This window comes from Chiloscyllium punctatum, chromosome 9 (assembly GCF_047496795.1).
Source record: "Chiloscyllium punctatum isolate Juve2018m chromosome 9, sChiPun1.3, whole genome shotgun sequence".
Classification (NCBI taxonomy): Eukaryota; Metazoa; Chordata; class Chondrichthyes; order Orectolobiformes; family Hemiscylliidae; genus Chiloscyllium; species Chiloscyllium punctatum.
In genome coordinates this window covers 103,215,180-103,240,051 of record NC_092747.1, presented here as the reverse complement: position 1 = coordinate 103,240,051, position 24,872 = coordinate 103,215,180, and the positions used below count along the sequence as shown (strand labels likewise).

At 39.3% G+C, this 24,872-nt stretch overlaps 1 protein-coding gene across 1 annotated transcript in view; it reads right to left on the bottom strand.

Annotated features, from left to right (window-relative positions):
• Nucleotides 1-24,872, bottom strand: part of LOC140481572 (kelch-like protein 1) — a 413,097-nt gene that overhangs the window by 220,359 nt on the left and 167,866 nt on the right. Inside the window, exon 3 of the mRNA XM_072577991.1 lies at nucleotides 17,650-17,786. Within this exon, the coding sequence (XP_072434092.1) occupies nucleotides 17,650-17,786 (137 nt within the window). The remainder of the gene's footprint in view (nucleotides 1-17,649; nucleotides 17,787-24,872) is intronic.

The following is a 24,872-nucleotide window of genomic DNA, read 5'->3' as shown; positions in this document are numbered from 1 at the left end:
CCGCTAATTCCTGCACTTTGGTCTTATTCACTCCTGTAAAATTTCCAAAGTCACTGTGTACACCTCCAGAGAACTCTTGGCGACTGAACGAGCCATTGCTTGTCTACCTAACCAAACCAACACCCAAAATAATGACATTAGCACCTATCATTCACTGTTTAAAATCCTGCAAAGAGCCCCCAGTCTGTTATGGACTTGACCAGACCACTCCAAACATTCTTAAGCAGGCTGTCCAGACCATGACTTTGCAATTTGTTTTGGTAAGTGTTCAATGAATATTACCTTGAGTAAGTTAGTTAGGTTGACTGCCAGGTTTTAAAACAGACTAATATTTATTCACAAAATTACACAATGAAACACAAAGAGCAGAATAATGAACCCGGCAGAATTCAGTCTATCCAAACTAGGCTAAATTATACTGTTCTGAATATACATAACAGTCCCAATAAACATAGTAAAAATGAAACAAAGGTTTACAGGTCAAAGTTAGAAGGGCAGAAGGAGAGAAAGTTTAGCAGTCTGTTTCCACACAGTCCATAGCTAAATTCCCATTAGTTCTGAACTGAACTGCTCAGCTAGAGAGCTGGCCACACCCCCTTGACTTATACAGGTTACTTCTAAAAACATAAAATCTTTGGCCTAACGACTCATCTATTTACATATAAACAAAAAGGCCTTTCATCTCTGTACAAAACTCAGCTGTTTCACAGCCTGGCCTGTTTACAACCCCTCTGAGAAAAACCAAGGACACAGTATCCTGGAGAAAAGTCACAGCTTTTAGCAAAATGGACCAGCTTTGTGACACGTTACCATTATATCAGCATCTTCCGTTAATTTTGCAAATAAGTGAATCTAAGAGAAAAATGCTATGTGTCTTAGTGTGTACACTTAAGTGTGTGCATTTATTTACAGTAGAAACAAAGAAGTAAAGATAACTCTAGTTATGCGATTGTTGGTCATTACATACCTGGGTGCCCCTTGATCAAGAAGGTTAAAGTCAAATGAACCTCAAACACTTGTAATTGAAAACTCAAATTTTGAAGAATATCTTGGAATGCTGGATTATTTCCACTGGAGGACAGCAAGCTAATGAAAGATTTAGCATTTGATTTTAAAATGAAGAGTTTTCATCTCTTTTTGGAAAGTGTATTTCAATCAGTCAGTGGCAAGGCTACTAGTGGGTCTTTCCAGGAATCAAGACCTCAAGAGTACAAGTCCTATCTACCAAGCACTGGGGATCATTCAGACACTGGCAGCTCCTGTCCTTAGCAGTGGCACAGGCAGGTGGTAGCTCATGTCAGAAGATAGGCTGCAGAGTCCCAGGTTGGTAGAGTGATCTGGGTAATGTCAGGGGACATTACCCAGGCTGTGAGTCATGGGGAGAGGTTGGCAGCAAGATTGGCAGCAAGAGCAGAGGTCTCAGCCGGACTCCCCACTTCCCAATGTCAATTCCTTCAATTGGCCACTTGAGTGGCCTCTCCTCCTGGAGATGATTAATTGAGAACAGTTTTGTTGCTATACACACGCCATGGTGACTGGTCCAGTTGGTAATGGGGCGAGAATGCCAATCATGGACCTTCCCAATCTAATTATGGCAGAAGATGAATTGCAGAGTGGTTCAGGTCTCCCACCACTCATACAAATTAAATGTCCTTCTTGCCTCCAAGCCTGCTGCCACAGAGAAAAACAATCCACCCTATGTACCATAATTTCTGCAAGATCACTTACTACATCCCATACTAGGCCCAGAGCTTTCAATATGGGGGAAAAGTACTTCTGCTTAAAAGCCTAGCCCAACTTATTGTAATATCTATAAATGGGAATTTATTTTAACATTTGCCAAATTTCATTGTCTAAGAACAATCTTGAATCCTGGAAGAAGTCTACACTTTCTTGGTACATGGGATCATGTTGCAAATCTATCAAAATATTTGGTCAATGCAACTTATCTTGTTTTGTTGAAGACTTATCCACAATAAAACTATTCCAATTGTCACTCACTAATCTTTATAATCTTACAAAATGTCTTTGACAGTTGACTTCACTGAATTTCCACAACACCAGACATATACTACCGTGATTATCCTGGAGGTACCATTGACCTGAACTCAGCCACTGAAATGTGATGGTGACTGGAATGGGTTAGGTAGTAAGTACTCTGCAGCAAATAACTGATCACTTGACTCCGTTGACAAGGTCAGGAGTGTTTCAAATACTCTACATGGATCTGGATGGTTACAGGTATAACTCTTAAGAAGCTTGACCCCATCTGGGATAAAACAGTTCATGCGATGGCACTTTATTTAGAAGCACTGACGTTCACTCCTTCCTCTATTCGTATGTCATGGTTGGAGTATGCATTACATTTAGGACATGATCTAGCATCTTGCCAAGGTTACTTTGGCACCTCGTACCAATCCTGCAACCTGTCTTAAGAATAAGGGCTTCAAGTACAACCTGATCACCCACAAGCTCTCCTCAAAATCAGACATGCAAATATCCCAGATATGTATCAAGCATTCCATCATATGACAAAAACAAAAATCCCTCATGAGCAACAATGTGGAATTGTCCTCACCACAGGGACTCCAACTGTTTGTTAAACTGCTCATTATTGCCTTCCTGGGGACAGCTAACATTTAAGAATAAACCCTGGATTTGCTAGAAATGTCCACATTCTGGGAAAAGAAATATTATAAATTTGGTTATAATAGACAAGTCTACTGCTTTCTTTTCACATGACTGTGTGGTGTGATAGATAGTGTGGGAGAGCTCTGAATTTGACTTTACACCAGGTGCAGTTTTATACCATTGTTTACAAAACTCAGAGGGCCTCCGCCACTGAAATGATTCAAAGTAACTTCATGCCCAAATTACACAATGAAGATATTATCGTGCTGGTAGGACAGAATTCTGAAGCAAAAAATGCCACACATTTGATCTATTTGTTTTATCTAGTGACTGCTGAGCTGACCAATGCATGTGTAAACTATTTCTCTTCCCAGGCAAAGTGAATAGAAATCCTGCATATCTAAATATTTTTGCATCTATTAACTGGTATGGATTTACACAACAGTATAAATGTATTCAGTCCAAGTTATCAACTTGCATTGAGAAGCAATGCAAAAGATACCATCACAGGCATTTTTCTCAATTACAAACTAAAAAATTTTGGGAACCTTTCCAAGTAACCTGCAAAGTGTGTACAGGAGTTATTCTTTCACCTATGTTATGACAGTAAAATATCTTGTGATATCCTAAGGTCATAACTGTCACTATGTAAATATATTTTCATTCTTTCTGTTGAGGAAAGCCAGTGCCAGAGTTACTTATTCATTGATAATTAGAAAGTGTTGGCTTGAAGTGTCATTTGGCAGAATCACATTTTAAGCTCTATGAGATCATGCCAACAATTTAATCCTGTCGGATGATGAGCTGCTCTTTTCATTCAGTTTCTTTGGTTCTATGATGAACTGTTGCTTTCATTCATTGATTAGTTGCGAACATTCTTGGAATGACCAGCATTTATTGCCTTTGGGACAAATTAGTGTCTTGTTTGCTCACTTCCAAGGGCAGTTAAAAGTCAACCACCTTTCTGTGGTTCTTCAATCACGTAGACACCAAACTGGGCAAGCATGAAACAAGTTTCTTCTCTGAAGGACATAAGTGAACCAGGAGGGTTTTTTAAAAATGACATACAGTAGTTTAATGGCCATTGTTGTGGGCAAGGTGAGTCACAGAGTCATACAGCATGGAAACAGACCCTTTGGTCCAACCAGTCCATACCGACATAATCCCAAACTAAACCAGTCCCATCTGCCTGTGCTTTGTTCATATCCCTCCAAACATTTCTTATTCATGTACTTTTTTAAATTACTTTTAAATATTCTAAGTGTACCCATTTCCACAACTTCCTCTGGAAGTTCATTCCACACAAGATTCATTTTCTGAGAAAAAAGGTCACCCCTTATGTCTTTTTTAAATCTTTCTCCTCTCACCTTAAAAATATGCCCCTCGTCTTGAACTCCCCACTCTCAGGAAAAGACAGCTAACATTGACATTATCTAAACCCTTCAACCTCCTATGCTCCACTGAAAAAAAGTCCCATCCCATCCAGCCCCTCCTTATAACTCAAACTTTCCATTCCCAGCAACATCCTGATAAATCTTTTCTGAATCCTCTCCAACTTAATAATATCATTCCGATAACAGGGTGACCAGAACTGGACACAATACTCCAGAAAAGGTCTCACCAACCTCCACATAATGTCCCAACTCCTCTGCTCAGATGTCTGAACAATGAAGGCAAGCATACTAAACACCTTCTTAAACACCTTGTTGACACGTGATACACACTTCAAACAATTATGAACCTGATCCTCTAGGTCTCTCTGTTCTACAACTCTACCCAAGGCCCTACATTTAATTGTATAAATCCTGTCCTTGTTGTTTTACCAAAGTGCAATACCTTTCAATAATGGGAATTAAACTCCATCTGCCGCTCCTCTACCTATTGACCCAATTGATCAAAATCTGTTTGTAATCTTAGATAACCTTCTTCACTGTGCATTGTATCACCAATTTTGGTGTCATCTGCAAACTTACTAATCATGCCTTCTGTATTCTCTCCTGTCATTTATATAAATGACAAACAAAAGTGGACCCACCACTGATCCCTGTGAAACAATGCTAGTCACAGGCCTCCAATCTGAAAAACAACTCTCTACCATCACTCTCTGTCTCCCGCCATTAAGCCAATTTTGTATACAATTGGAAAGCTCACTCTGAATCCCATGTGATCTAACTTGACTAATTTGTTAAACACAAAGAACCTTGTCAAAGATTTAACTAATGTCCATGCAAACAACGTCTACCACTCTGACCTCATCAATCTTCTTGGTTACTTCCTCAAAAAACTCAATCAAGTTAGTGACACATGATTTCCCTCGGAAAAATCATGCCTACTAATCCTGAATCATTTCTTACCTCCCCAAATGCACATATATCCCATCTTTCAGAATCACTTCCAATAACTTGCTCACCACCAAAGTCATACTCACAGGTCTATAGTTCCCAGGCTTTCCTTACATTCCTTCCGAAACAAAGGAATAACATTAGCCATTCTCCAGTCATCAGGCACCTCACCCATAGTTATAAATGATACAAATATTTCTGCAAGCGGTGCTGCAATTTCATCCCTAACATCCTACAACATCCTGGGATGCACTAGATCAGGTTCTGGAGATTTGTCCACCTTTATATTTTCTAAGACATCCAGCACTTCTTCTGTGATGTGAATTGATTTCAAAACATCAGTATTTATTTCCCTGAATTCTCTCATCTCCATTTCTTTCTCTTCAGGAAATATTGATGTGAATTTTTCATTTAACATATCTCCCATCTCCCGCGGTTCAATACAAAGATAATTTATTTGGTCTTTAAAGGGCGCTCATCTCTCTCTAGTTGCTCTCTTGCTCTTAATATATTTGTAAAATCTCTTTGGATTACCTTCAGTTTATTTACCAAGGCTATCTTAGATCCTCTTTTTGCCTGCTTATCTCCCTCTTAAGAATGCCCCTGCACTCTTTGTGCCGTTCAAGAGATTCATTTGAATGCAACTGTCCACATGTATATATGATTCTGCTTTATTCTTGACTAGAACCTCAATATTTTTATTCATCCGTTGCTCTCTAATCTTACCAACCTTACTCTTACCTTAACAGGAACATGATGACTCTGAACTTGTGTTATCACGCTTTTGAAAGCCTCCCACTTATCAGATGTACTTTACCTGCAAATAATCTACTCCACTTAATTTTTGGAAATTCTTATCTCATAGCTTTAACATTTGCTTTCCTCCAGTTAAAACTTTAGCTTTGATTAGTCGACCCAGTGTTCCCTTACTATCACTTCAGCAATTTGCCCTTCTATTCAACTTCGCGACAGTCAAACTGTGCTACTTCTCTATTAGGATTATTTACATATTGATAAAGAAAATTTTCTTGACCACACTCAACAAATTCTTCACCATCCAAACCATTAACATCAAGGTAGTTCCCTTCAATGTTTGGAAAATTAAAATAATCCACTATAACCTCATTATTCTTATACATTCTTTTGAGATCTCTTTACACATTTGTTCCTCAATTTCCCTCTGGCTACTGGGGGCTCTATAGTACAATCCCATCAAGGTGATAATTTTTTTTATGTCTACTTTCAACCCATATATTTTCACTGGGTTATTTTTCAGAAATACCGTCTCTAGTTATACAGAGGTGGTGATCTGATAATATTTCCCCCTTCTCCTCATCTCTTGCTGGTTTCTTAGAGTGTTTTAATCTTGAGGTTTTGCAATTTCCATTGATAAACGCAAAGCATTCTTTTGGTTATGTTTAAATCCAAAGTAAATATAAAAGTTTGTTCACATGACGCCATGGATTGTAAACATAATGAAACATGTACACTCCCTCATGCACCCAGATGCAGACACACGTGTTGGATTCTGGAAACAAAACTGGCATTTTCGTTATTAGCAAAAGATTCAAGAAGCAAATCCTGGGTTCAAATTTCATTCTTTTAAAATGTATTTATTGTAGGCCTGGAAAAACTCTCTCTCTCCTGTGGTTATTTTGGTAAATGGAAATTGGAAGTCTTTGGATTTCCAAACATGTTATGGCCATTTTTAGGCAGATCTGAATCTTTGCAGGTGAAAATGATTCAGTGTCCCTCACATCTCCTGGGTTGACGGGTTGTTGGCTGGACAGGGCTCTGTTTTTCTAACTGGAGGAAATGTCCTTCTTGTATTGAAGTTTTCCAGATAGTTTTATCTTTGTCGGGTTCTGAGAGTAATATGATTTGTTATCTTAAGTCAGCTTTTGTCACATAATCAACATTTCTGTCATTCACCCAGAACACCAGATTTAATGGTAAGCTCCTGGGGAGTATTGCCAAACAAAATGAAGTGTGGACTTCAGGTCCATTGTTCCTTGAAAGTGAAACAGAGAAGAAGGCATATGGAACACTTGTCTTTATTGGTCAGGACATTGAGTATAACAGTTGGCAGGACGATGGTTAGGCCACTTTTGGAATACTGCGTTCAATTCTGGTCTCCCAAATATAGGAAGGATGGGAAACATGAAAAGATTCAAAAAAGATTTACAAAGACGTTATCAGGGTTGGAAGGTTTGAGCTACAGGGAGAGGTTGAATAGGTTGGGACTATTTTCCCTGGAGTGTTGGAGGCTGAGGGATGACTTTATAGAGGTTTATAAAATCATGAGAGGTATTGATAGGATAAATAGACAAGGTCTTCACCACATGTAGGGGACTCCAAAAATAGGTTTCACATGAAAGGGGAAAGATTTAAAAGGGACCTAAGGAACAACGTTTTCACATGAATCGAATGAGATGCCAGAGGAGATGGTAGAGACTGGAACAATTACAGCACTTAAAAGGCATCTGGGTGGGTACAGGAATATGGATTGAAGAGGCAGATGGACCAAATGCTGGCAAATAAACTAGATTAATATAGAATATCTGGTTGGCATGGATGAGATGGACCGAATGGTCTATTTCCATCCTGTATGTCTCCATGGCTCCATGACTAATTTAAAGTATGAAGTCACTGCTATGCAATGGAGAATGGATGATGCCCCTTCACATCTACTCGTGGTGTGACATTTCTTTACAACTGTCGTGAACTTTTGAGCTTGGAGGCTATAAGTCTAGGGGTTAAGAGAATTTGAGTTTTTGCTCAAACAACAAGGAATAAAAGGGATGCATTCCACAAATTGTTTTCATACTGGTATATCCATTCAAAGGATGCAACCACGGTCTAGTTAAATTTTAAGCACTTTCCAGTAACATGAGTTAATCCTTTTTACCACATGCAATGGCCCCAGTTGTTAGAACCAGTGGACAAGTCAGGTCCCAAAATGAACCTTTCCATTGTAGATCTTTTTTTAATTTTTATTTTTACATGGTGGTTACTCATTGAAATGTAGTTATGTAGGGCTGCAAAGTTTTTTCAACAAATTAAATGATTACACACAAAACAAAAACTAAAACATAAAAGAAACCCAAGCTCTCGAGGTATCGGACACAGTTACAATAATCTTAGATCACTCAGCAAAACTAAGGTTCAGAGTCAAGAGAGAGGTCAGGCAGCATCCAAGGTGCAGAAGAATCAATGTTTCAGGCATAAGGTTTTTTTTAGATTAGATTACTTACAGTGTGGAAACAGGCCCTTCGGCCCAACAAGTCCACACCGCCCCACCGAAGCGCAACCCACCCATACCCCTACCTTTACCCCTTACCTAACACTACAGGCAATTTAGCATGGCCAATTCACCTGACCTGCACATCTTTGGACTGTGGGAGGAAACCGGAGCACCCGGAGGAAACCCACGCAGACACGGGGAGAACGTGCAAACTCCACACAGTTAGTCGCCTGAGGCAGGAATTGAACCCGGATCTCTGGCGCTGTGAGGCAGCAGTGCTAACCACTGTGCCACTGTGCCTTCATCAGAAATTCCTGATGAAGGGCTTATGCCCAAAACGTCGATTCTCTTGCTCCTCAAATGCTGCCTGACCTGCTGTGCTTTTCTATCACCACACTCTTGACTCTGATCTCCAGCATCTGCATTCCTCACTCTTTCCTACTTAAAACTAAGTTTCAGCGAATACACAAAGCCATCGCTTTTACAGTGATTCAAATCCAGAAGATTTACTGACCAGAATTTGCAAGCAATGACAATCTCATGCAGATGGCCAATCGACTACTTTATTTTTATGCAACAAAAGAATTTCATGTTTTTGACAGGTCTTTCCAATTAGAAGTTAATCAAGAAAGTGAGCCATACTTCCATTTTCAATGGATCCTCACAATGCAAACCAGTTGAGGGTAGGCAAACCACTCCCCTACTTTCACAGTGATCAGCTGATGTTTTCTGAAATGTAAAGATCCAGAGTCATAGACAGCCATTTTGTTGGCTGCTGATAAATGCTAATTACATAAGGCTACTATGTGGTCAGTGTGCCTGGAGGGTAGAGTGCTAGGTGAGTAGGGTGCCAAGTGAGTCATGGAGTTGAGTGCAAGGTGGTTAGGGACCCAAGTAACTCAGGGTCCAGCCAGTGCATAAGGTTGCAAGGAGTCCAGGTAACTAATAGAGTGTTTAAGGCATGTCTGAGTGGTGGGAGTTATCTGTTCCAGTGGGTGGGCAGGGTGCAGTGTCAGACCCTCGATGGAGGGGGCTTGCAGGATCCTGGGGAGTCTATGGGAGGGAAGGAGGAAGGGAAAACTTGGGTCCTGAGAAACAGTGCAGGGGTTTTGGGTTCTGAGCAGGCAGGAATCTGGTCCAATGACTGGTTAGGGTGTTGGGTACAATGTTTGAGTAGGAGTTGTTGGGTGCCAGGAATGGGGTTGTTGGGCTTGGATCAGAGTTGGTGGGGTAAGGTCTGAATCTGGGGAATGGCACAGCTTGTCTGCTGGCAGGGGAAGGGATGATTGGATCTCAAAACTAGAGAAATGCATACTTCTGAGGGATTCCAAGTTGAGGGGAAAACCTAAGCAGAAGCTTTGGAATCTGCTACAATGGGGTTTCTGCAATTTCTAAATGCAACTCCCATTGATGCTTCAGAAACGTTTATCCAGCCATTGGAAAATCCAGGCCTACACCTCCATATGAAAATTGTGAGTTTGACGTAACTGTCCTGTAAACCATGGAGTCTTCTTACACAAATATTCACAAGAATGAGAGCTCAAACTTTCTCACTTTTGAATAACCTGCAGATTTCGAACTAAACACTCCTGATTTGAAAGTTTAATTAACAAAAAAATTCGACTGAGCTACCTTAGTCCCTCAAACTGTGCTGAGAAAGAGTCCATTCTTGGAGAAAGTTACATTTGCTTTCGAAGCACGTTTCCTTTGAAATAAACTGTAAACCTCTGGGTTTTGTAAACCAAAAATCAATCCTTGTTGATTTAAGACTGAAATAAAACTAATGGCTTTTAATGTTAATGCTATCTGTCAGAAACCACCTCAGTATTATGTCAGCATTATCAATCTTCCATGTACAAGTCAGGAGAAGCTTGTCCGATAGGGCCAATATTCTAGAAGGCCTCTAAACCAAAAATGTTGGACAAACATTCAGAATGGCTTTGAAGAAGATTCTCATCAAACTCAAACTATTTCTCTATTTCTCTCTGCACAGATGTTATCAGACTGTTATGCACCAGGCCAGACCACCTCAAAACATTTCAAGAAAATAGCCCACATCCTAACTTTGCTAGCTGTTTTAACCAGGTGCAATGCAGATATTCCAGGAGAGATGCAGCTGGTCAAACCACTTAGTTTTATACAAAACAGAATTTATTTACAAGATTACCGAATGAAACACAAACAAAAGAGAACAAAATCCCGAAAATCTTAACTTATCCAACCCAACAAATTTTACCAACTTAATGATGCTGTTCACAATACTTAAACAATCCCCATACACACCCCTTGGCACAAAAGGTAAAATCAAACACAGTGTCTTACAGGAGAGAAGTATTTAGAAATTAGATTACTTACAGTGTGGAAACTGTAAGTAGACTCATCCACAGACTCTATCAACAAACACATCGACCTTGACCCAATATACCGGCCACTACAGTGGACAGCTCGAACTGACAACCGGAAGCGGCAGAGACAGGCCACTATAAATGCTGGAGGAAACAGCACAGAAGCGCTTCTCAGGAGGATGTCACCTAGACAAGGGACGAAACGTTTGCAAGACAAATTCCCAGCTCGGCGAACAGAACCACAACAACGAGCACCCGAGCTACAAATCTTCTCCCAAACTTTGAGCAGTCTCTGTTAGCTATAGTCAAGCAGGCCCTCAAACCCTTCAAACTTAGACTTTGCAGACTCTGTGTCTTTTACAACCTCTTTGAAAAAATAGACAACGACAACATAATCTTCTTAAAGGAACAGTATCATCACAGAACCTACAGAGTTTCTTCAACACTTCCTGTTCTTATTTCAGATTTCTTGCACCTCTCGTATTTTGCATTTATTTGTTATAGAAGGACTGAACCACAGAATTATTACAATGCAGGAGGAGGTCACTTAGCCCAATGTGCCTGCAGTGATTTTATTACCTGGTGTTTTTTACTCGTATCTGCATATTCCTTTAAAGCTTCCATCAAATCCTCATGCATTAATCTGTAGAAGAGGAACTTGTCAAAAACAGTCAGTCTGAAGTCTCCTGTAGTCCAGATCCTAAACCTACATCTTTCTGAAAAGGTATTAGTGAATCAACAGAGATCTACCATCATGGCCATCAGTGGACTCTTAATTCCAGATTTTTATTGAATGCAAATTCTGTCATCTGCCAAGGCAGGATTCAAACATTGATCCCTCGAACATTACTTGGGTCTATGATTTAATAGAATGGTTTCGTGATAGTACCACTAATCACCCCTGCCTGATGGTCTGACCTGATTTTTAAAAATTCTTGATAACTTATAACCAATGCCCAGTTGCCAATGTTTTAAAATCCAAACAATAAATATTGTAATACAGGTCTGATAACTCCACAAATGACGCAAGAATATTTTAAAATAGAACTAAAATTCTGAGGTTAAAACAGACATGAGAATTTTTTTTCCTCACAGTGCAGTGGGTTGAAAGTCTTTGGAATTCTTCCTGCAAAATGTTGAAAGTAGAGTTTTTGAATATTTTTAAGGTCAATGTGATTAGATTCTTGATAAGCGGGGCAAAAAGTTATCAGAGAGAGGCAGAATATGGATTTGAGGAAAGAATTGATCAGCCATGATGTTATTGAATAGTGGAGTAGCTCAAAGTGTTGAATACCTTAGTTCAACTCCTTGTTTGCATGTTCCCTGTTTGCATTCAGATTTATTTAACTGAACCATTGTAGGTTCCCAAGCTGCTATTGAGGTCTCCAGTCCATTAGTTCAGCAAAAATAACCATAGTATGACATTAAGCCTAGTTAGCACCATAGTAGTGAAAACAAAAGTCAACTGCCATGGAACTACATGAAAAAAAAAGAGGTCATAAACAAAGGGCTTACAATTTATTGCAGTATGTGTTGACACCTCATGTGAACTTCAGCAGTAAACTTCACAAGGGACGGGAACTTATGATACTACTTCACAACACCAGCCTTCCATTCCTCCCCACCAACCTCTGCAACTTGTAATGTATTTCCCAACCAGAGGAACTTGTTTCTTTCTCTCAAGCAATTCTATTAAATTCCATAATTGTATGTGGTATGGGACTTTGAAACCAGTCCTGGACGTTTAATTTCACAAGTGTTTAATAAAGAATATGTTTGAGGTGCTTCACTCCATTATTGGGCAAGGTCAACAAGGTTTCCAAAGCAGACACACAGAGTTGAGACAGGTATCCTAGTAAATGTAATAAACAATAACTACATAATATGTACATACTCTTTTGTTGAAAAAGGGGGAGCATGCCTTCCTATACTGATATTTTAGAGGCTGTGCTATCACTCTTGAAGTCAACAGTAAATTATAGAAAGTTGTCATTTACTTTCAAGACAATAGGCCTGACAATCAGTCCCCACTTTTTGCTATTCATCTCCAGTACTTCCAGTAGGTATATAGGATCTCCAGACATGGACCAAGTTCCTTTTGTGCTGTGGAAGAGAGACTTCCCACCATCGGTGGCACAGTGGTTAGCACTGCTGCCTCACAGCGCCTGAGACCCGGGTTCAAATCCCGCCTCAGGCGACTGACTGTGTGGAGTTTGCACGTTCTCCCCGTGTCTGCGTGGGTTTCCTCCGGGTGCTCCGGTTTCCTCCCACAGTCCAAAGATGTGCAGGCCAGGTGAATTGGCCATGCTAAATTGCCCATAGTGTTAGGTAAGGGGTAAATGTAGATGTAGGGGTATGGGTGGGTTACGCTTCGGCGGGGCGGTGTGGACTTGTTGGGCCGAAGGGCCTGTTTCCACACTGTAAGTAATCTAATCTAATCTAATCTCAGGCTAAGTCCTTTGTAGCTCCCAACTTAAGTAGCATCCAACATATCTTAGAGTCAGACTATTAGCTGAACTGATTTGGATGGACTCACAACAGAATCCATTGGGAATCCATTGGCACTGATGCAGACATTTCACCCTAATGTGTTTTATACATTCACTAGGATGCCTGTCTCAACTGTGTGCCTGCTTTGGAAATCTTGTTGACCTTGCACAATAATGGAATGAAACACCTCAAACATTTTTCATGCATAACCTAAACGAAGTTGTAAATTTGTGAAACATATCCAGTTTTAATGGAATGCAAATTGCACAGAAACTGTAAAATCTGTCAATGCTGCAAACTGAAGTAAAAACACATTGAGTGCTTTAGCTATCTTGTCACAATTTTCTCGAGAATTACTTCAATCTCACTCCACATCCTCGCAGGATTTTTATTTATATGGGTTGTCAGTTGAGTCATTGGCTCTGGTTATTCATGGCAGACATGACAAATCAGATAACTAAAAGCCACAAAATGTGGGATGTATTGAAATCCATCCAAATGTATTTGTTACAGAGACGTGCGACAATGTATCAATGAATCACACAGCACTCTCCTGGGAGTCTAATTCTCAAGCTCTAAGTCTCTTTCCATAGTGTACATCTCTATAAGTGGATTATGAATCAACTTGTGAAATATCACTTGTCTCCAGTTCCAGTAACAAGACTTCAGAATGATTGGCAGAAGCAGGTAGTGAAACACAATCAGATCACTTAATGGTAGAATATCTGGTGGTCTTTTAACAAAACGGTACTGTACATGCTTTTTTTTGGCTGAGACAAATGAAGTTATCACGATTTTAATTGAAATTGTGAAAACAATAGAGAAGACCAATTAGTTCTTCAACAGAATGTTTTAGTTTTACTTGTGTTGTTTAAAGGGCATTTCTCAATAATTAGTGGAAGATTTAAATTCATGTAGTCTTCTCATGATCATATCAACAATTTGCTTCAAAGGAAATGTCAGCATTAGTTAAGCATAGGATCCTGACTGCCTCTCACAACACAAAGAATCACAAAGGGTGAAATGTGAAAAGAACAATTGGTGCGAATTTAAATGAAAGCTTAATTCCCAAAGTACATATCTTAAAATGAATAAATCAGAACCTGATATTGTGTACATATTGTAACCCCAGGATTTAGTCAACAGCATTCCTTGCTATATAAAATTTGATAGATAATTTTGTTTAAAATTTTTCTTCAGTCTATTATTTTCTCTCTATCATTTGAGAAAATTGAGCCTCAAATTATAGCATCATGCACTATCCCCTTTGCTTAGAGTATTTGCAAGTAGCCATTTAGAGTTTACAATTAATATCGACTGTGATGGTCAAACATGAAATGATTTAAATTTCATCAAAACACAACACAAGATTAAACCAAACCTGAAGGAACAACAAATAAACAAGTGTTGAAACTGAGATGCTGTTTTCCTTGGCTGGAGTATTCCTAGAAATGGTGCTCCTTGTCTCAGGGTAAAGAGTTAGCTCTTGAAGTTTAAGGGGAGCAAAGTTTCTTCACTCAGAAGATTGAGAATTTGGAATTCCCTATCCCAGATATCTTTGGAAGTTCAGCTGCTGAGCACATTTCAGGCAGATATTAATGGAGTTTGATTTCTTGAAGGAATCAATGAAAGGAGAGGCTGGGAAAATGGACATGATGTAGAAAATCAGCCATGATCTGACTGAATGACAAAATAGGCCCAAAGGGTCAAATGATCTTTGTCTGCTCCTTTTTTCAAAAAAATTAAAGAATACAGGTGTAACTGAAAATGTGCACAGCATGGTTAACTACAATAACTTGGTGATTAAAATTTTAAAGTAAAGAATCATACAGCACCAGGTGAAAGTCCAACAGGTTTATTTGAACATACAAGCTTTCAGACCACTGCTCCTTTGTCTAGTAGCTACCTGACGAAAGAGCAGCACTCTGACAGCTTGTACTTTCAAATAAACTTGTTAGACTATACCCTGATGTCATATGATTTTTAACTTTGTCCAATCCAATCCAACCCTGGCACTTCCACAATAAAATTTCAGATCAATAACACATAGAATTGTTTGTTTACATGGAATAAGTTCTCTTTGATGCAAATTATTTTTGAGGTGTAATTAATTACAAGCTTCCTCAGCATTTAACTTCAAAATTTTAATTAACTTTTGCCAAAGGTAACACTTGCACATGGAAGCTTAACGTGACTCTTTGTCAGCAAGGGTGATAGCTTGGCAGCTTAATTTCCAGCCATCTCCTAAATTCAATTGCAAGGCAGGCATGTGTTTTAATTCACACTCTGCTTCTTATCAAACCAGTACAGATTTTTACCTTTGGCACCCATTGAATAATTCCTTTTTTAACTGTTCATGCAGCTCGATTTAACTCTGTATCATTGAATAGATGAAACACAGTATCTTGCAAGGCTAATATCCCGCTATATCTTGATAATCAGGAAAGGTAATTGGTCGCCTGCTTGAAGACCACAATGTTTGAATGCAATGTAAATCATAGGCTGAATATATACTTTTAAGTACTGGACTAAATAATATCTAACAAGACCAAGAGTAAAACAAAAGGACTCTTCTCAGTGGTCGCTAATTAGTTATTTCTGTCATGTTCATATGCAATAACAGCAACAAAAATGACTGCTTTTTTTTGAAATGGATAAATCTCCAAAGTATTTCAGTGCATTGAACAACGAATATACATTTCAAGCTCTACAGAAAAATTCATGAATTATACATAGCATAATCACATTTCCAGAATTTGCAATTTCTGCAAAGGAGCTCTTATTCTGTGAACTGTTATAGAGATACAGTAGCGCTGCAATTCTAATACATACATAATGACTTGATAAAGTGTTATGGGTTAGAAAAGAAAAGGGATTCCATGCTAAGCTGAAATTTCTGAAGACCTGAAAATCAATTTAAGTAACACAATAGATGGTAGTCTTCTTTTCCCCCAATACAATTACTGTACTTCCTCTTTTAGGAGTAATATTACTGTAGTACAAATGTCATGTACTATTACAAAAATGGATGAGTTCATAAGTTCAGATGAGACAGGCTGCTTTTATGGTGCATTTCACAAGATAAATATTCAATGACCAGTTCAGTTGCTGCCTGCTCTTCTGACCTCAGTGCAGAAGGTTCCAAAAGAAAGTTCAATGGCAAATTGTTAACTTAACAAACATGTTTGAATTCTAGGAATTAGAGGTATAGGAATTAAGAATGCAAATCTTCAGACTGGTGGCTGTCTCTTCTGATGCCTTGCTAAAATGAAAAATTCCACTCTTTCTAAAATTTTACTACATGTGTTGATCATCCAGCAAACGAGATCTGTTTCACTGTTTTCAAGGTTGAAAATGGGCATTGAAGGCATTCTGCCTGCATATGCTAAATCTCTATCAGGAACGCAAAACACACCATATTGCTTTAATTGGCCTGGAGTTGTTCAAGGTGCCTGCTGAAACAGGTGTTAAGCCCTTTGCTAAAAGATCTGGGTTGCAATCCTATGTCAGGGTCCATTTGGAAATCAGTTTGTCTTTAGTGCACAGTCTTTAAAGAGACCACCGGAGACATCCATATTCAAAACAATTTACACGTGAGGGGGCACGTGTTTCAGTGGTTAGCATTGCTGCTTCACAATGCCAGGAAGCCTAGTTCAATTCCAGCCTTGGGTGACTGTCTGTGTGAGTTTGTACATTCTCCCTGTGTCTGTGTGGTGTCTTCTGGGTGCTCTGGTTTCCTCCCACAGTCTAAATATATGTGTCTAAGTGGATTGGCCTTACTAGAGTGTCAAGGGATGTGTAGGGTAGGTGGATTAGCCATGGGAAATGCAAGGTTGTGGGATTGAGTGGGATGCTGTGCAGAGGGTTGCTGTGGATTCGATGGGCTGCTTCGACACTGTAGAGAACCTATAAAAAATCAAAGCTTTACTACTACAGTGCCGCATTTAGCTCCACATTTAAGCAGTGATAAACTGCTTGCCAGCTCTCATTCCACCTCCTCAACCAAGCCTTAGCATTCTTTGCAATTGCAAATACACACCAATATTACTGACCACTGGCCAAGGGGAGTGGGCTCAAACCCATCTCGGTGCTGCTGTAGTGCCAGAATTCTCAATATACAACTGCACATTGATTCACAGGGCTCAATTTCTCCAATGCATTGGTGGCATAGTCATAGGGGAACAAATTTACACGATCATTTTGCTCATTGGCAGATCATGGTTGCTGCTGGAGCTGGCATGAGCTAATTGTATGCTTTAGTATAGTAAGTGAAAATATTAACTTTACAAATATTCAGTATGTGTTTGCAATGTCTGTGCAAATATTGCATATCAAGTACATTAATCATTTTTCATATGAGGTTGGAGAAATTAACACACTCACCTTAACATTACAAATTTCATATTAAAGTCATTAAAAAATTTATTTATAAACTTATATGAAAACCATTGAAAAATTATAAGCCAAGTGTGAGCTTATGATTAAAGCACATGAATTCCAGGTTTGAATGTGAAATCATTTTATCATCAATTAGTTCAAATCCTTGGGCTACATACAATAATTTGTTGTATACAAATAACTTTTCACTCCGACTTACCTGTGTATGCAAATTGAACAAGATCCCAGAGTGCACCAGGGTCTATGCCCTCCATTTTGACTTCCTCTTGCTTAGCTTCACAAACATCACTAGTGAACATTGCAGCGAAATAGTCTGAAACAGCACTAAGAACAAGTCTGTAAAGATAAACACATCACAAGGGATCTAATTAAATTAGTGCCTTTTAATTAGCTGTGAAGAGTTGACAGAAGGAATCCATTACATTAAAAATAAACCCAGAGGCTTAACTGCCCTATTGTACCATGACAGTTATTCGTACGGGAACCATTTTGGGTATTTTAAAGTATTGTCAAGGAATAATGGAAAACCAAAATTAGCATTTATTTTCTTGCACACTAAACCATGTTTATTTTAAGGTGTTTGAATAATGAGCTTCATAGCTGGATCTTCATCTTCAAGGCAGGTTGCAGACATTAGGAAATTTCCTGGCTGGGAATACCTGCCTCAAGCAAAAATGCCAGTAACAACAGGATTTTCACTCTGCATGTGGATGATAAAAGGAGTTGGGTCCATCACTTCCAAAAAGAGGTTCGAGGCAACGAAGTGGTTGCTGAGTGTGGAGGCAGACTATTAGATAGATCAAGACAAAAAAATTGCCTTCTATGCCTGACTTTTCACATCTCCTCAAGACTGCACATTCTTAATGCCCTCGTCATTCCAATTCATGCCACCTAAATCATTTTCACCCATATCGTACGGCCTCTCATACTACTTATGTCAATGTATTGTCCTAACCCTTGACTCATCGCTTCCCATGGTCCTTCCTACCCTTCATTTAAAGATATGACACTTCCACATGCTAATTTATACCATCTCTACTACAGCTCCCTCATAACGTTCATATCAAACTATAGTGCTTCATTCACCCACCACATACTATACATAACCAAGAAACCTTATGGCAATTATAAAATGAATATATTTTTAAAAATAAGTCATTCACTCATTCACAACTTTATGTTTTCTTTAAAAACGCTTCTGTAAATATTTCAACTATCCAGAAAATTTAAAGGGTCAACACAGCTCGTTCTGCTATAACGCATGTTTCATCAATCTGAATTGACTACAATGCAATTGATGAATTGTAGATGTTGTTTGGATAATGCAAACGTTCCACTGAACAGATATAGTGATTTTTCTATTAATAATCTTCTACAGTATGATTTTCTACAGCATGAGGTTGCAGAGGAATATAACTGTCACATGACCTGTAGTTGACACTGCATTGACTCGAAATGCCTGCATTTTTTTAAAAAAGGTGTCCAATTACAGAATACATAATCATTCAAGAGCTGTCAATCAAGAAATGTTACCCCTGAATGCAGCTCTTTAAAGCAATGAATGGAAGCAGCTCTTGTTATATATCATCTCCATTGGGAAAATACTGCTTGACTGACTAGCCTGAAGAAGGGCTTATGCCCGAAATGTCAAGTCTCCTGCTCCTTGGATGCTGCCTGACCTGCTGCACTTTTCCAGCAACACATTTTTCAGCGCTGACTATCCTGGTTTGTCCGTATTTTCTGTCAAATGCTTTTTTTACGTCAGTTTATCATGTGATTGCAATATCTGCTATTCATATTTTAATAGTTTCAGGCATTTGACATTTGTAGGGTTGTGGTTGAATCAGCTCTTTTAAGAAGGGATAAAGAGATGTACATTACTATTTTTAAAGCTTTTTGCACATACATCTCATCATTACTGGAGGCTTCCTTGGTTCCATATGGAACATACGGGGGTTGAATGGGCTTGGAAGTGTCAAAGCCTGACATGGAGGCAATGAAGGGCCGCGTGAGGGAGGATTAGGAAGGAGGGTGCAAGGAGACATGTGGGTGCGTGTGGATGGGCATACTTTGGCACAGAGAAAATTAAGTGTGAGGAGGGTGGATGGAGCAGCAGGTGTTGGCATAAACGGTATGAAGGATCAGTGGGTGGTAATAGATGGACTCAGTTTGGCATGGAGAGCATGGTAAAATATTTTGAACTTAACTTTTAGAATCTTCCCTCATATGGACAAGGATTCAAAAGACATTTAGGGCTGCGAAACCCGTTCTCTGATATGATAAATATTGAGTCGGGGGTGGAGGGAGTGCACTCATGATCCAAACCAGTCTGCTCACTTAGCGTACTCTAATGAAAATCGGGGTCTCTAGGTTTGATGGTCAGATGGGGTGGCATGGTGGCTCAGTGGTTTGCACTGTTGCCTCACAGCACCAGGGACCTGGATTTTATCCCATCTTTGAACGATGGTCTGTATGGAGTTTGCACATTCTCCTCCTGACTGTGTAGGTTTTCTCCGGGTGCTGAAGTTTCCTCCCACAGTCCAGAGATGTGCAGGTTAGGTGGAGTGGCCATGCTAAATTACTCATTGTGTCAAGGAATATGTAGGTTAGGTGCATTAGCAAAGGGAAATGCAGGGCTACAGGGATAAGGTAGGAGGATGGGTCTGGTTGGGATCCTCTTCAGAGGGTCAGTTGGCCTGTTTCCACACTTTAGGGATTGTATGGATCTCAAGCAACTAGGATAACAAAGAGGGGCATAAAAAAAAGCTGAAGGACAATCCTAAGATATTCTGTAAGTATATCAAGAGGAAGAGGACAACCATGGAAAGAGTAGGGCCCATTAGGGTCCAAGGGGGTAGCATATATGTGAAAGACATCTGTAGGGTGTTTGATGAGTAGTTCACATCTGTTTTCACTTTGGACGTAGGTACAGAATTTGAGAAGCAGGACTCTGAAGTTTTGAGCAGTTTTACAGCGGGAGTGAGGAGATATTGGTTAGCTGAAAAGTGGATAATTCCACAGGGCCAGATGAGTTCTATCCCAGGCTGCTGTTAGAGACAAAGGAGGAAATTATAGAGAGTCTGAACCACATTTGTATTCCTCTCCAGCCATAGGGGAGATGCCAGAGGACTAAAGGACAGCTAATGGGGTTCCACTTTACAAGAAGGGTAGTAGAAATAAACCAGAGAATTACAGAATAGTGAGTCTCACATCAGTGGTAGGGAATGCTAAAGGAGAAAATTAAATTAACTTGGAAAGTCAAGGTTTGATCAGGGATAGTCAGCATGGCTTTGTCAGAGGGAGGTCATGCCTAAAAAACTTAGATTGAATTTTTCGAGGAGGTGACCAGGTCTGTAGATGAGGGCTGTGCAGTTCATATGGTTTACATGGATTTTAGCAAAGCCTTTGATAAGATCCCACATAGAAGACTGATAAAACAGGTAAAAGCAAATGCGATCTAGGGTAGCCTAGCATGTTGAATCCAAAATTGGTTGAGTTACAGAAGTCAAAGGATGATGGGAGAACTTGTTTGTGTGACTGGAGCCTGGTATCCAGTGCCATGACATAAAGATTAGTGTTGGGTCCTTAATTGTTTGTGATATATAAGAAAATGTTGAGGGATAATAAATAATGTGTTTGATATGAAAATTGGCCAGATAGTTAACAATGAGGAAGAAGGTCTTAAGTTACAGGAAGAAAAAGACAGGTTGGTCAGACAAGTCGATCAGTGATAGGTGGAATTTCACCCCAGTGTGAGGGGAAACACTTTGGAATAAGTAACAAAACAAGCAAGTACTTAGTGAAAAGAAGGACTTTAGGAAATTCAAAGGGATAGAGGTTCCTTGGGGTGCTTGTACACAGATACTTGAAGGTGGCAGGACAGTGAAGAAGACATATGGACACTTGCCTTTATCATGGCATTGATTATAAGAGCAGCGAGGTTATACTGGAACTGTACAAACTTTGGTTAGGCCACAGCTGGATTATAGTGTGCAGTCTGGCCACCACACTATGGGAAGGATTTGATTGCACTGGAGAGGATGCAGAGGAGATGTTGACTGGGATGGAATAGTTTATCTGTGAAGAGAGGCTGGATATGCTCACGTTTCCTTTAAAGCAAACAAGGCTGAGTGGTGACCTGATTAGGGTCATAGAGTCATAGAGATATACAGCGCAGAAACATACCCTTCAGTCCAACTCATCCATGCTGATCAGATATCCCAACCTAATCTAGTGACATTTGCCAGCACTTGGTCTATATCCCTCTAAACCCTTTCTATTCATAGACCCATCCAGATGCCATTTAAATGCTGTAATTTTACCAGACTCCACCACTTCCTCTGACAGCTCATTCCATATATGCACCACCCTCTGCATCAAAAAGTTGCCCCTTAGGTCCCTTTTAAATCTTTCCCCTCTCACCCTAAACTTATGCCCTCTAGTTCTGGACTCCACCACGCCAGGGAAAATACCTTGTTGTTTTACCTTATCCATGCCCTTCATGATTTTACAAACCTCTATAAACTCAATCCTCAGCCTCCAATGCTCCAAGGAAAACAGCCCCAACCTATTCAGCCTCTCCCTGTAGTTCAAATCCTCCAAACCTGGTAACATCCTTGTAAATCTACTCTGAATGCTTTCAAGTTTCACAACATCATTCTGAAAGGAGGGAGATCAGAATTGCACGCAATATTCCAAAAGTGACCTAATCAATATCTTGTACTACTGCAACATGACCTCCCAACTCCTATACTCAATGTTCTGTCCAATAAAGGAAAGCATACCAAATGCCTTCTTCACTGTTCTATCTGTTTGTGTGACTCCACTTTCAAGGAAGTATGAACCTGCACTTCAAGGTTTCTTTGTTCAACAACACTCCCCAGGACCTTACCATAAAGTATATAAGTCCTGCTCTGATTTGCCTTTCCAAAATGCAGCATCTCACATTTATCTAAATTAAACTCCATCTGCTACTCCTCAGCCCATCGGCCCACCTGATCAAGATCCCGTTGCACTCTGAGGTAACTTCTTTTACTGTCCACTAAACCCCCATTTGAGTTGTATAAGATTATGTCAGACATAAACAAAGTTGATGAAAAGCAGCTGGCCTCTCTGATTGAAAGTCAACTACAAGGGGGCATAATTGTGAGGTAAAAGACAGGAAGTTTACAGGGGATTTTGAGGAAAATGTTTTCATCCAGACAGTTGTGGGAATGTGAAATGCATTGCCTGGGAAGGATTTTGGGGCAGGAAATCTCACAACCTTTAAAAAAGCTGGATCAGCACTTGAAATGTCATAACATTCAGAGCTGTGGGCTAAGTCCTAGAAAGTAGGACTAGTGTAGATTTAGAGTAGGTTTTATTGGTGCAGAAACGAAGGGCTAAAGGGACTTTTCTGGATAATATGATTACAATCTCAGAATATGTCCAGGCCACCTGATAGGAGAGCCCCACAGAGTTTCCAATAACCATACAAATTAAGCCGATGTGACTCCCTTTCTCCAGCATAAAAAAAGTACAATTTGTTTTAGTAGCAAAACTTAATTTAAAATTTAAATTTAAAATTTAATGGCAATTTTTTTTAACACAATGTAAAATGAACAACAAAGTATGTACCCTGGGTTCATTTTAATTAACTATTTAAGTGCACTTTAGGCTATATCAGATTAGTCAATGGTTCTGTAAAACTTCTAGCTTTCAGTTTGATTATCTACCATCGGTCAAACTGTCACTGCTTTACACAAACTCCCCGAAAGCGTTGAAATTTTCTCTAGTTAGCAATTTGACTCTAATTGGTTAAGCTGCAACACAAAAAGTTATTGTGCAAGACTGGGAGCTAGCATGAAAGAGGAGCTGAGGTCTGGCACAAACCAGCCATTATCTTTTAGAATAATAGGGCATACTTGAGGGTCTGGGGGACCTACTCCTGTTCCTATTACTGACATCGTTATAATTTAATTCCACATTGCTGAATGGTTGCATTATTTTAAAATTCAGTTATCCTTCAGAAAAGATAATACTCTGCCACAGGAAAAAAAGTTCCCAAAATCTAACCTCTAATCTCCCATATAATTTAGAGCCAACATGACTTGAATGTTGCTGATATTTATAGTCATCTCCCAGGAGACTTCCTGTCATGATATGTCCCACTCCTTTGTCCTCTGCATCCACAGTATCTTGTCTGCACTCTGTGATTTCCATCATGTGACTGTGTTAAGGTCGACCTCTGTTTCTGCTGCCCTCCAGAAGAAATCTCTGGTGTTTTTCAGTTCTGATCAAATAGTCGGAGTGACATTTTCATTTCTGTATGATATTTTTTAAGTGTTCTTTTTGTTCTTTCAATTTCAACAATTTCTCCATTTGCCATAGGGTCGACATATGGAACGTTTAGTAGATGTCTTAGCATCCTCATTTCAAAGGCCTCTATTTCCTTCTGCAATTCCTTACTTAATATCTATGCTTCTGAGACATACAGGAAAGTGGGTGTTTGAATATCAGGAAATTTGTTAACAAAAGTGAAATCTAAAAGCCAGTAAATGATTTCTCTGTATCTTAGATTCTAGTAAACATCTGGTACTTTAATCGAGAGAGTCGCTGAAAAAAGGGAATTAAAAAGCACCTTGTTTTAAGACAAAGGAAAGGCAAGTTAGTAGATGCGGTCAACTGGAATATCTTCATTTCGACTTCCTGAAGACAAATTTCTCACAGTCCTCTAACTGGACAATAGCTGAGGAGGGTAGCAACTGGATTCAGGATGATTGGAGAGGAACATGTGCTCTTAGTCTGCTGAAAGACCATTTTTGTAAACTAATTATAGAAAGGTACTAGAATGAGAAACTCTGACTTTAAGTGGTTGCTTTGCTTTATTTGAACAACCTCTGAGAAAATGTGACTTCCCTCTATTGCTATATTTTACTCAGCAGGTTAATGGATTGATTGGCAGCTGAAGATCTCTGATAAGATGTCCTTCCAATTGGTGACTGAAAAGAGATCTCTATCACAAATGTCAGTATTGAAATGTAGCGATAGCATACACACACACAAAAAGTAATTCTGTCTGCGAAAAGGAGAGAATGCAACTAAAATGAAATGGTCAAATTCATGAAAAACAAGAAGGATTTTCTCAGGCTATGCATTTTGAAAGTGACTCAGGTAGAAGTCCTACCAAAAAACAGATATTCTAGTCAGGAAGTGACTTGTGGCTTCTTTGAAAATAAATGATGATTGAAAACTGGGAATAAAAACATTTACATCTATAAATGCCGCTCTATAATACCAAAGAAAATTCCTCACCTTATCAAATATGGTATTAAACATGCCTACTGCCGAGAATGACTTCTCTTCAAATACTGTTAAAATGGGTTATAGTGGAAGGCAGGGTTCAATCGAAGAGAAGCTTAAAAATCAAAAAGAATCAAACTG